Genomic DNA, 14224 nt, shown 5'->3' on the forward strand with positions numbered 1-14224 from the left:
ACACACATACGTACACAGACACACATACACACACACATACATACACAGACACACACACACATACACACATACATAAACACATACACACACACACATACACACATACATACACAGATACACACACACACGCACATACATACACACATACATACATACACACAGAGACATACACACACACACATATACACACACACACATACACACACACAGACATATATATACACACACACACACACACATACATACACACATACACAGACATACATACACACACACACACACATACATACACATACATACACAGACATATACACAGACACACACACACACATACATACACATACATATATATACACACACACACACACACATACACATATATATACACATACACACACACACGCACACGCACACACATACACACACACATTCACACACACACACACACACACACGCACACACACAGACATATACACACACACACACATACACACACACACACACACAGACATACACACACACACACACACACATACATACACAGACATATATATACACACACACACACACATTCACAGACATATATACACACACACACTCACACACACACACACACATACATACACAGACATATATAGACACACACACACACACACACACACACATACACAGACATATACACACACACACACTCACACACACACACACACACACCATTATTTTGTTTCTTTTCTTTGTGAATTATAATCATTATTTTTATCAAACAAGGCTGTGTACTCAACACTCCGATTTCTATCCTCTTTAATAAAAATCCCATATCACTTTTTCGAGAAACCCATAATACATCACTGACACGGAGATAATTAAAACAAAAACACTTAGGAAACCTTTTTAAAGTATTCTCGATATAATCTATTCATATATACATATGACATGTAATATGAATACATATTTATGTCCAAAAAAAATGTGTAGGAGACATTGTTGTTGATAACCATGAAATCATGAGTTTCGTGATTACCATTTTGCATCATTCGTTTTACTTTCGTTTCATTTGCATAATAACAGCTCGATGACATCCCGTCTCGGAGTGACGTAAATTCGTTATCTTTCCCGCGGGATAAGAACATGTCGTTTCCATCAACACTTCCCGTTTCTAACCATCACTCGGCGGTCAATGGCGGCCACGCGATAACTGGATGCGATCGTTTTACGAGCACAGGTCAACGCAAACGCAATGACTGGGTAGTACACGCGTTTTGTATTCATGTGTTTGTGTAAGAAATGAGCCGGTTATAACGATTAAAAGTACATTCAGTTGACAAATATAATTTACAAGATGAATGCAGGCTTTACACAGTTCGACCTGTTGAACTAAGTAATTATGTACAGAAATAACTGTCAAAATCAATAAACAAATACAGCCTCCCCCCAACACACACACACAAAAGAAAGAAACACAACCATATATACCAGCCCGCCCCGTCCCTCTCCCCCCCAAACCGCCCCCCCCCCCTCAAAAAAAAAAAAAAAAAAGAAAGAAAGAAAGAAAAAAAACCCCAATCTACTGGCCTCAATCGTATAGTTAAGCCATCGAACACAAGACTGATAGATACTGGGTTCGCCAGAGATTTGTAACGACTCAGTGGGTAGGTATAAGACCACTACACCGACTTCTCTCTCACTAACAACTAACAATTAACAACTAACTCACTGTCCTGGAGAGATAGCCCAGATAGCTGAGATGTGCGCCCAGTACAGCGTGTTTGAACCGTAATTGGATATAAGCACAAAAATAATTTGAAATGAATGAATGAATAATAAAAACCCACACACAACAACAACAACAAACGAACACAAACAACCAGAAGACACACGGAATTAAGTTTAATGTATGTGTGTATCACACATACTAAACTTAATATACGCACACACACAAAACATATGCATGAACACATAAATACTAGTTAATTTATTTTGTCGAAATTAATAAGTTCATGATTGCAGATATTTAAGTTAACCTCTCTCTCTCTCTCTCTCTCTCTCTCTCTCTCTCTCTCTCTCTCTCTCTCTCTCTCTCTCTCTCTCTCTCTCTCTCTCTCTCTCTCTCTCTCTCAACTCTATAATAATAATAATAAAAAGTGAACTAAACAAAAGAGCATTATATCTCAATCCAAACCCAACAAAACTCAGTGGAATGAATATGCAATTGGAAACGAAATAGAATATATTCAACAACAATATTTTCCGTTCCTTTGTTAGAAGACAAAATGCAGGAGACAAAATTGGTGTTGACAGTGAATAAAACAGCACATAAATTTAGCACTACATCACTGAAATGTGTGCCATTTCACCTGACCGAAACGTGACACAATTAGGTAGTTTAATTACTGCAGGTTTCATGTTTCCTGCAAGTGCAATACCGGACACAGCTGGCAGTAGGCGGTGATTGACAGCGGTAAAGCCACTATCTCCAGGATGGTTGGCTCTTTGTAACTATACTCAATCATCTTGGACAATATCTTCACTTTTTGTTAATATTTTTTCTTATAACGCCGTGATACAGTTGTTTCATTGAAACTTTTGCAGATAATATTTTTACTCTTATTTCTTTTAAAAATGTCCATGATCAAGTAAATTTTCAGCAAAAATTCCACTGGAACAAATATACATACCATGGCCTTTTTTTTTTTTGATAGGATAAGTCAAATAGTTTTAACAAAATTCAAAAGAAAGTATTGTGAAACATTAGAAAAGATGTATATAAAAAATAAACCATTTCATTTTGTTTTTTCCAATACGATCTTAATGTCAACTCGTGATGTGTGAAAACCATGTTTTCATTCATTGCTGTGCAATTCGTAAATATATAGTTTTAACACATGACTCGTTGGCATAAAAATCGTATTCGAAAAAAACCACCCCGTCAAATAGCCTCTATATATTATTTTATTTTTTTATCTATATCTGTAACTCTCCGCTATACTAAAGTGTTTTACAGTAATTAGCCTCTAAAGGTTTATTATCCGTATCTGTATCGATAGTTGTATATAAGTATATATACACATACACCTCCCGACAATATAATATTTCATAACAATCATGCATATAAAATTTTATTATTCTGCATTCTCTATTATTATTTATTTTAGCTTACATCCCCACATTATAGTGCTATTAAAAACATTATTTGTGTATTATGCCTCTAAGCTATGCCTAGTTTATGATTCATGAATAAACAGATTTTTGTTTTGTTTCTTCACCCATTATGTTTACACTGTGATTTATTTCACACATAATGCTAATTTATACTGATTGCAATGCAGATAAGTTATCCGAGATATTGGTGTAGGCGTACGGGTAATAATTCGTTGTGACGTTTTATGTGCCGTGCAGACGGAATGGCATTGTTTCCTCTATCGATTCGTGACATTTAATAGTTGGCTCATGTAGACATTGGTAACATACTGCATCGCTGTTTTCCCATCATTCATTTCGCTCATAAATGTCGCTGTGACTTAAATACAAATGGCGGTTGTTTTGATTTAAACATTTCCAAGTTAAAGCTGTATCAGTCTCAGAAAGTTCCCGATTTTGTCTTTATATATATATATACACATTGTATGTATATATATATATATATATATATATATATATATATATATATATGTATGTATGTATGTATGTATGTATGTATGTATGTATGTATGTATGTATGTATGTATGTATGTATGAGTGTGTGTGTGTGTGTGTATGTATGTATGTATGTATGTATGTATGTATATATATATATATATATATATATATATATGTATGTATGTATATATGTATGTATGTATGTATGTGTATGTATGTATGTATGTATGTATGTATGTATGTATATATATTTCCGACTCTTATCTAGTATTAGTTTATTAAAATGTGACTAGCCACATTTGTTTTTAGCGTTTTGTTTTCATATTTTAAAATCGGTATATGTGTTTGGAATGAATGAATGTTTAACGACACTCCAGCACGAACAATACATCGGCTATGATAATGTAAACAAATAAAGTGATGATCAACATCAGTATAAAAATTCAAGATTTAAGCAAAAACACAGTGTAAAGAACTGTGCAAAAATACATATATCACAGATAGATATTGACTTTTACTCAAAACTTCAATTTTGTGCTGTATTGGCCATTCTCAAAGAGAATGTTACACCCCTGCACCACGGTGAGGTTACAGCACGCGCAGGGGTATATGTGTTTGGAGACAACGAACATGTAAAAAAACCCCGACAACAGGTGTAGAAATTGCTCGACAAAATGAAACTAGAAAATATGATTCCCTCCGTTTAGAATTTAGTATGCGTTTATAAAATATATTTTGATGAAATTTAGTTAATCCAATTTAATGTATATTTGTGATCATATCGAAATACAGCCTATGCACGATGTCCCAGGAACACATTTTATCAACCAGGACTGTCTGCCTAACGAATGGCTGTTTTGTTTTACAGGTTGACAGGTTATTTTTAAATTTAAATATGCGATGTCGACACTTTTCGCGAACATCTTTGTTTGAAAGTGCATCAGGAGTTACGTTTTTTTCCGAGCGTGTTTTTGTTGTCTGCACGATTTGTTCCATGGTTGTTGTTTTATTGAAACTACGGATGGGATTTAAATTAGTCGGTAGAGCGTTAACCTGATGTGTGATGAGTAGCAGAATCGATCGTCCTCTATGGACTCGTTGTTTTTTCCCGTCCCAACCAGTGCCATACGACTGCTATATCAAAAGCCGTGTTGGGTACTGTTTATGGGAAAATTCATGTACAACATTCCTTCCTTCTTTATCGGCGAGAGTGGTCTATATAGCAGCAGCCGGTTGCCTCTCTTTGTTTCCAGTGATCAAATGTCGAAAAAAAACCCCACACTGTTAGACACCAAATAGCCGTAGTTTCAAATATTATTTGGTGTTTATCATAAAAATATGAACCACCTGATCGATTAATAACCGTTCTAACCACTAGGCCCACATTACTATTAACACAACAAGCCATCATATTAGACATCATATTCCAGTACCGGCGATTGATTGAATGATTGAATGAATGTTTAACGACACCCCAGCACGAACAATACATCGGCTATTGGGTGTCAAACTATGGTAATGCAAATAAATAAAGTGATGATCAACATCAATATAAAAATTCAAGGTTTAAACAAAAACAGTGTAAAGAACTGTGCCAAAATTACAAATACAAATATCACAGAATTTTACGGACACCGAATTTTACTCTAAACTTCAATTTGTGCTGTATTGGCCATTCTCAAAGAGAATGTTACACCCCTGCACCACGGTGAGGTTACAGCACGCGCAGGGGCAGTACCGGCGAGTGTAACGACTCGGTGTGTAAAGATGTAAGCCCACTACATCGACTTCTCCCTCACTAGCTACTAACAACTAACCACTAACCCACTGTCCTGTACAGACAGCCCAGAAAGCTGAGGAGGTGTGTCCAAAATAGTGTTCTTAAACCTTAACTGGGTATAAGCACGAAAATAAATATGAATGAAAAAAATGAATGAATGACCACTGGCATAGCTGTTGAAAGATTTACAAAACAAAAAATGTTCTAAGTAAAACAAAATATAGATCAATGGAAAAGTTTTGTTTTTGTTTTATTATTATTAAAAAAAATTTTAGCAACCCCACTAAAGGACATTGATTAATTAATCATCGACTACTGGATATCAAACATTTTGTAATTCTGACATGCAGTCTTTAAAAGAAGCCCACTATATTTTTTTTCCATTAGCAGTAAGGGCTATTTTACATGCACTTTCCCACAGACAGGACGGCGCATACCATGGCCTTTGATACACCAGTCGTAGACACTGGTTGGGATGGAAAAACAACCAATCAGAGAATGTAACCACTGAGTGGTATATTTCCTCCGACCGAAACACCTTTGGTGGTCTATCTACCGACTGAGTTACCCCCCCCCCCCCCACACACACACACCACCACCACCAGAAAGTATAGAAATGATTTATTTAACGACGCACTCAACACATTTTATTTACGGTTATATGGCGTCGGACATATGGTTAAGGACCACACAGATATTGAGGGAGGAAACCCGCCGTCACCACTTCATGGGCTACTCTTTTCGATTAGCAGCAAGGGATCTTTTATATGCACCATCCCATAGACAGGATAGCACATACCACGGCCTTTGATGTACCAGTCATGGTGCGCTGGCTGGAGCGAGAAATAGCCCAATGGGCCTACCGACGGGGATTAATCACAGACTGACCGCGCATCAAGCGAGCGCTTTACCACTGGGCTACGTCTCGCCCCAGAAAGTATAGATAGATGTACGGCGGCGGGAGATGTTCTCTCAATCTCAAGGGGTAGATTGTAGTTCACTGGCAGAAAACTCGCCTGGTGTACAACGGGTAATAGGATCGATCATCTTCCATGAATACTATCATAAACCATGTTATGGGAAACTGCATATAAAACACACCAAACAGCCATAGTTTTAAATGTGCTGAAGTGCCGTTGCACCGATATTCATTACCCTGGTGTCGCCGTGAACAGAATTATATTTTATAGAAGGTAGTTTTGTTGAAATTCTATTTAATACAAATAATGCCAGATTTTAATTTCAGTGTCATGGGTATTGGAGAAAATGTACCCCCATTGATAACCGATGGTCTGGCCTGACCAAGCCGAGTGAATCTGGCAGTACGGGTAGCAGAGATACATCGGCTGTTTTGGGGTGGGTAGGAGCGAGGCCTGCGGGAATTATTCCGTTCAGTGGTATATCAAAGGCAGAGGTAATTGATAACCCGTCTGTGGAGAAGTGAATACTAGTTTTAAAGGCCCTTGCTATTCGATAGTAACATATCTGGCTTCCGAAAATGACTCTCTCTCTCTCTCTCTCTCTCTCTCTCTCTCTCTCTCTCTCTCTCTCTCTCTCTCTCTCTCTCTCTCTCTCTCTCCAACTCTCTCGCTTGATGAGCGGTCGGTTTGGGATCGATACCCGTCGGTGGGCCCATTAGGCTATTTCTCGTTCCAGCCATTGGTATTACTAGTATATCAAAGGCCTAGGTACATGCTATCCTGTTTGTGGGATCGTGCATATAAAAGACCCTTTGTTACTAATGGAAAAATGTAGCGGGTTTCCTCTCTGAAACTATATGTTTGACATCCAATAGCCGATGATGAATAAATCAATGTGCTCTAGTGGTGTCGTTAAACAAAACAAACTTTAACTCCCTGTTTCTCTTTTTCCCTCCCCTCTCTCGTCTCGTCTCTCTCTCTGTCTCTCTCTCTCTCTCTCTCTCTCTCTCTCTCTCTCTCTCTCTCTCTCTCTCTCTCTCTCTGCGAAATGTTCCAGTAATTTTATGTTATGGCACCACAGAGCACTAATTTAAGTTGTGATGTCGGTAAACAAATATTCTCATGCTTCAGACCAAGTTTATGGTTGTCAGTAAATAATCATTCCATTCGTTTTAACAGTTATGTATGATAGTTGAAAGCAAAACATAAGAAAGAAAAGAAAAAAGAATGAAAAAGGGTGCAAAAAAGAAGAAAGATAAAAAGTGAAAAAAGCCAACAAAAAACATCAGTGCAATAGAGACAACAATGTAGTGAAGAAAGATGAATTGTTGTTTCTATAACTGTAAACAAAAAAAGCAAACAACGTCAGTTTGACATGGAATTTCTTTTATTTGGTTTAGAATGACGTCACCAGTTGGACTGTCCACCTCTCCTGTTCCCTGTTATTATGCAGCCAGACATATATCTACGTATTTCATAGACGTCACCAAAATATAGCCTTTTGACGTCATCATTTTACAAGGTAGCATGGTATTCTATTGTGCGGTGTCTTTTTAGAATCGTTCGAACGAAACATCCTCCTTGTTTAGAATTATCTAGTTCAGATTTGTATGAAGTTATCAAAGAAGAGGGAGGGTAATTAATTGTTTTAAAAGTGTGCACACTTTTAAAACCGTATCAACTCATAGGTTTGTATGTGTTTAGACAAGAATCATTCACATAGCAATGCGCACCCACCCCTTCTAGATCTTGCTACTTGTTTTGTCTTACAAATGTATTTTCTAAACATCGATAACAATGTGTGATATAAACCTCTGTTTCAAAGTATTTATTACACAATATTGGTTTAGTGACATTATGATGACGTCAGATAAATTTCGACTTTTGCATACATCACTTTGAAAATTGTCTTTTGTTTTTGCGTCTTGTCAGAGAAAACGTTTGAAAACAGCTTTCATGGTGTTTCGCCTACTTGAGGCGATACATTCTTTTGTACACTGGACAACAAAGTACACATAGACACTGGTACGTAACAACTGTATACAACGGCCAACACTTTGCTTAGGGCGTGGTCACAGTCAACACATATAAAAAGGTGTAACCAGACACAAACAACGGGTAAACATGAGAAAATGTCAATCAAATAAATAGAACAGAGCGAGTTACAAAACAAGTCATTATGGTTATTATCACCTCAATGCATGGTCAATGACGTCCACCGCCGGTCTTCCCGCGCGTCACCAATATTAGTTTAAATACACGCGTCTTGGCATGTCTCTTTTGTTCTTTAACTCTACGAATATGACAGTGTCACGTCCACTACATTACGTCACATGAAGTGCCTAAAAGGCGGTTGAATGGTTCACATGAATGTAGATTTTTTTTTTTGTGGTTCGTTCATTGTTAAAAATAAAATCTGCATTGAGGAGCAATTTAACCCCGTAAAATAGTTTTTTTTAGATTTAGTTCAGTATGATATGACATCTATAATTTTAAAATATTGTATATAATACAGACACTGCCCTTACAATTTAGACACTAAAATAGCTCTCATACTGTTTCGTAAAGACTATGCTTATAAATGAATACAATTAGAAACATTACGCCGTGGATGGATATTTTAATTCAATGCCAACCATGAAAAAGTAATGCTTCCTAGGTATATAGTGACTAAAATGAAATATTAATAGTTATTTATTATAATTGAATATGTTGCTTAGAGCCCACGTATGACAGTAATGGACCAACGCTGACGCATTTAAGCCACGCAGGAACTGTTTTGACTCCAGCGCAAAGAAATTGTGATTTTGCTCGTACACAAATATTTATAATTATTCATTATGAATGAATTAACGCGCTGCGGATGTTTGTCTTCTGTCACCTTGCAAACATTCTTCAAACATTATATCCAACCTTCTGCCATGAAAGATCAATCAGCGTCGAACCGTCAAAGATTAGATGCAAACAAACGTACCGCTGCTTCAATGCGCGGCAGTTAGGGGCAGATAATAAGCAAGCGATGCGTAAAAACGTTCACTGAATCGAAGCCTCGCTGATGGAAGCCTCATCTAAACGTGTATGCGTTTTATTCATTAAAGTTTCATTAGGCCAACGCTCGCCGAGTTTACCTGACACAATGACGCGACTCTGGGGGATTGTGGGACTTCGCTTTGTTTTCCCATTACAAGTGGGCTCGAGAGAGTTTTACTTTGCGAAATCTCCTAAACTCATTATGACAAAACGTCCACAGGGACAGAAGATTCCACTAGCAAATAGCCTGCAATGTTTGCTAATAAAATGAAATGGGAAGTTCGTGTTAAAGCATGGGACAAATGTTCATTTTCGTCTTGATGGAGAGACGCGCACTGTCCGTTGGTTTTTGATGACAGAAACGTTGTTTGGAAGGGATTAAGGATCACACAACAGTCATAGTGTTCGCTCTTATTGATTCTGGTTTTTACTTGTTGTTTTTTGCTTTTACAAAATTTTAATCCTGCAAAATATGGCAATCGAGATGTGAGAAAATCTGTCTATATTAGAATGTATTTTACTTATTAGGTAATCGGATTCTAAGCTCTAACCATTTGACACTTTACAGTCAACCAACCAGCAAATAGTATTCTCTAAATAGTATTTATAAACACAAATGTCAGTGACCAAGGTACTAATGGGACACAGGGCTGTACGGTCATGCCAAAAGAAAAGTTCCCAACCGTAACTCTCTTTTTTTGCACATCCACAAACGTATTCCTGCCTCTTTTGTTACTCTTCGGGCCCGTAATAAGCTATGACCGTGAACATTTAAAGAATAAGAGGACGAATACAAACTGTATTTTTTTTCCCTAGACGGAACACTAAGACCAAAATATTTGAAAAGAAACCCAGGATGTCAGCCTAAAGATGTTTGTTGTTTCAGAAATATATGGAATATAAACTTACCTAAGGTATTTTTAATATAATAATTGTAAAAACATTTTCGTCCCTTCCCATTTGGATTCCAAATTGTCAACCTTTGTGTCACCTCACACAGAGTACATCCCACCTAACATAGTTTATCATACCATGATCCCACCACAAACACGGCAGACCGCACCCCATGACCCCCGGTCCTGCATGCAGGGCACGTGTCGTTGTGAGCATTTCGTGAGGTGGCGGTAATCCCCCGCAAGCTGCATGGTCTAGGAAGCATTACTCGTGGATATGGCTTTTTGTTTGTTCTTGCTACACACTTATCTACATGTACACATTCGCGACAAACCTGTCTCTTGGAAGCAGATTTTCAGATGCGACGGGAAGATGGCAGTGATATGTCACGTGACAAGAAACACAAACACTACACCACGTGACGGTTCACTCAGAGTGATAGAGAAATTATGCTGCACCCCTTTTTTTTTCTCTCTCTCTCTCTCTCTCTCACTATTTCATAATTATGTACAGTTTGTTTCAATTTTAAATTATGCTTAACGTTGTCGACAAAAAAAAAAAAAAATAGTTTGTTCAAACAGTGCGATCATGCTTGTTTCAGAACCAACATTTCTCCAATCCTGAAAGTTTTGTCAGCACGTTTCCGATTGGTTTTTTTCTCTAACAACGAGACAACACAAACTATGCAGAGTTACACAACTTTAGTTCCGTATTTCGTCAGCTTGTTAATCTTAGTTTCGTATTAACATCACAGTTATCGTTCCTAGTCGAGCTCTTCTCACTTTCCAGTGTTCGTGAGTATTATTTTATGTCAATAAACATCACAAAATTACAGTAATACTCGACCATAAATTGAGCTAACCTATCTGCACTCTCCAGTTTTCAGACAGGTTTTCACTGTTCACTTCTTTTTCGTTCCAAAAATGCAGACGAACTGTGATTTGGTGTGTTCCAATAAACACTTCGATCGGGACCAGTGATGGTCACTGTTTTGACGACAGTTTTGTTCCCAGAAACAGTTTTGAGTCTTAAAACGCTCCACACTTTCTTCTCATCACTGTTCTCTGCGCCATTACTTTTCTTTTTCGCGCCATTTCTTTTCGCATACGTCTGCCTCTGTTTGTCTCTCTCAGGCTGTCGACAAGAGATTCATTGTCACCAAACCTCCGACATATCCGGGTGATGGTGACCCACGGACTGCACCAGGGACTGACTGAATGGTGTTCCGGGCAGGGAACGGGGAATGAACGGGCCGTCGTGGGGGTGGAGAGGCGGCAAGGGTTCTGGGGTAGAGGCTGGTGGCAGGATGTCGCCTGGAAGATACTGGCCGTCTGGAACGGGCATGCCTGCAAATAGAAAAAGAGAAAACAAAATCAGAAATGGATGTTTAAAATTGCAGTTGGGATCTAAAGACTTTAAGATATAATACATTATATAGCAGAATATAATTTCATATTCCAGTGCAAGATTAATGATAATTTTTTTGCAATGTATTGTAGTAATGTTGCTGTTATTGTTGATGTCAATGTTTTTGATGATGATGATGGTCATGATGTTGATGATGATGGTGGTGGTGGTGGTGGTGGTGGTGGTGGTGACTGCGCTGATGATGACATTTATGTTGATGGTCCTATTGATAATAATAAAACTTATTTCCAATGCAGGCTCAAGGATGCCGCTCCGGAACGCATCTCGACTTTCTAGTAACAACAAGGGACCCAAGTGTTTGTATATATTGTCCCTCATCACACATCACAGATTTTCGTTTGTACTGGTCGCCAAACGCTGGATAGGGCGGAACATAATGCACTTAGTCCTCAGATAAGCGTAGATCCCACTACCCATCTGATAACCGCGTTCGATTACAAATGTTCAAATAAAGGTTCGAGTTTGGTCGAAATCATTGCTTCAATTTCAAGTGTTTAATTTGATATCTCACGGGGTCGGAGGAAATTTGTCATGATATTTTTAAAAGTAAAATGTGGTCTTTGACCTGACAAAAATTGTCAGTTTGTTTGCCAACCTTGTCCTCATTTTAAACGCCTACGATGTCGACTGCAATATAGCACTGTCTTGTCGTATGGATGGAAATTCGGAGAGTACAATTTAAATGAAGATGTTTACTGTACATTTACATAACGACGGGAGTCCGAAGTCCACCGACAAGGAACCGAGAGCGAGAGGTTTACGCAAGTCAGATGTGATTATGTTTAGACATGCGTTATTTGGTGTTACAATTAGCATAGTGTTTCCCCTTACAATTAGCATATGTTACTGGCTTCACTGGGGATTAAATGTCTCTTTATATAGTTCATGCGGACATAAATCCCAAAGACCTGTTCTGTATGGTACATGTTCGCATATTACATATAAAAACATTGACAAAGTTGATATAAATTCGGTCATAACAATGTATTCACTCAACCACAACGGCCATTCATGAACCCACACATACACAAACAAACACACACACACACACACACACACACACACACACACACACAGACGCGCGCGCGATCACTCTCTCTCTCTCTCTCTCTCTCTCTCTCTCTCTCTCTCTCTCTCTCTCTCTCTCTCTCTCTCTCTCTCTCTCTTACACACACAAGTACACAAACAGAACCAAAACATCAGCCAAACCAACTAATCTATCACGTAAATAAAACAACGACTCACGCAACCCAAAATGAACCATTTTCTCACGGAACCAACAAATACACACACACACACATACACACACACACACACAAATACAAAACACTGTCATATTTCATTTATATTCCGTCAACAATGACCACGTCAACAAAACTGTTACATATACAATCGTTCCAAACAGTACAGTACTTGCACCGTACGTGGAAAAGTGCCTCCCATATATTACTCTAACGTCATGCTTAGACATAAATTACGGACAAGAGTGGGAAGCATGTTGATCTGAGAGAAATGATGACGGACAGGAACAAATGGTCCAAAGACTTGGAACAGCGCTGTAGTTTTGTGGAATGCCATCTGGATGAAGACACTTGGGGGTGTATGAGTTTGCACCGCGCTTACTCGACATTTCAAACATTCGTTTCCAAAGCAATGGTCTCCTCTGCCCCCTGCGTCCGAGTGCAAACAGCTCGCGGCGGCAACGCTCTTTAGATTCACATCTGTAACTGAATTATCGCCGACAATGATGATGGAACTGCTGCAATGGTTAAGGGTTCGATGACGTTTCGTACACAATTCCTATCAGAAGGGGTCTAAGCGTTCTTGTTCGACTTCTGATTGTTTTAGTGCCTTATCGTGGAGATATTTCTCTCTCTCTCTCCGCTGTGATGGAGTTTTAGAATGTGGTGCGAATGGTGTGAAAGTCCTTCAGCGGGTCTCGGGGATTTTAAAGAGAGAGATGAATAGCCTATGCGGAAAGGGTTTAGCGACCATGACCAATACAGAAATGATTAATGCACTCTGAGCTGCTTTGGAAATCGCTTTGCGTCGTCGAATTGTTACGTGGGATTAATAGAGCCTGTATTGGAAGAAAGAAAAGAATGAAAGAGGGAGGAAGTCGATGATTCCTGGGGTTTGCCTGATCTATTGATTGAACTATTCATCCATCACGCGTCCAACACCGCTTCTGTCAATCCATCAATTTGTCAAGAAGAACCTAAACTTTAATTCCAATAAGATAAACTAGTGATAGTAAGTGAGGGGTTCTTTCCTGAATGAAATCAATTTTCACATTATATTTTGTAGCTAAAGCGCGCAAATAAATAGTGGTCTAGTGTTCTTGATCGCCAAAAAGTGGTCATCTCTTTCTCTAAGGTAGAACCCGATTCCACCAGTACTTACGGTTCCCTTTTACTCATTTTGATCACCCTTGGAAAATCCAACCACCAAACAGAAAAACAAAACGACGTACGTGTTTGCTCCATTCATCCATCCACCCACCCTCACGTATAGCCATCCATCCACCCACCCTCAC

The 14224-nt window shown here is 38.5% G+C and overlaps 1 protein-coding gene across 1 annotated transcript in view; it reads right to left on the reverse strand.

The window, feature by feature from the left end:
• Positions 1-7705: 7705 nt before the first annotated feature.
• LOC121367729 (LIM/homeobox protein Lhx1-like) overlaps positions 7706-14224 on the reverse strand; it is a 70520-nt gene continuing 64001 nt past the window's right edge. Inside the window, exon 6 of the mRNA XM_041492069.1 lies at positions 7706-11606. Within this exon, the coding sequence (XP_041348003.1) occupies positions 11416-11606 (191 nt within the window). The 3' untranslated portion in view covers positions 7706-11415. The remainder of the gene's footprint in view (positions 11607-14224) is intronic.

Source organism: Gigantopelta aegis, chromosome 3, assembly GCF_016097555.1.
Source record: "Gigantopelta aegis isolate Gae_Host chromosome 3, Gae_host_genome, whole genome shotgun sequence".
Lineage (NCBI taxonomy): Eukaryota > Metazoa > Mollusca > Gastropoda > Neomphalida > Peltospiridae > Gigantopelta > Gigantopelta aegis.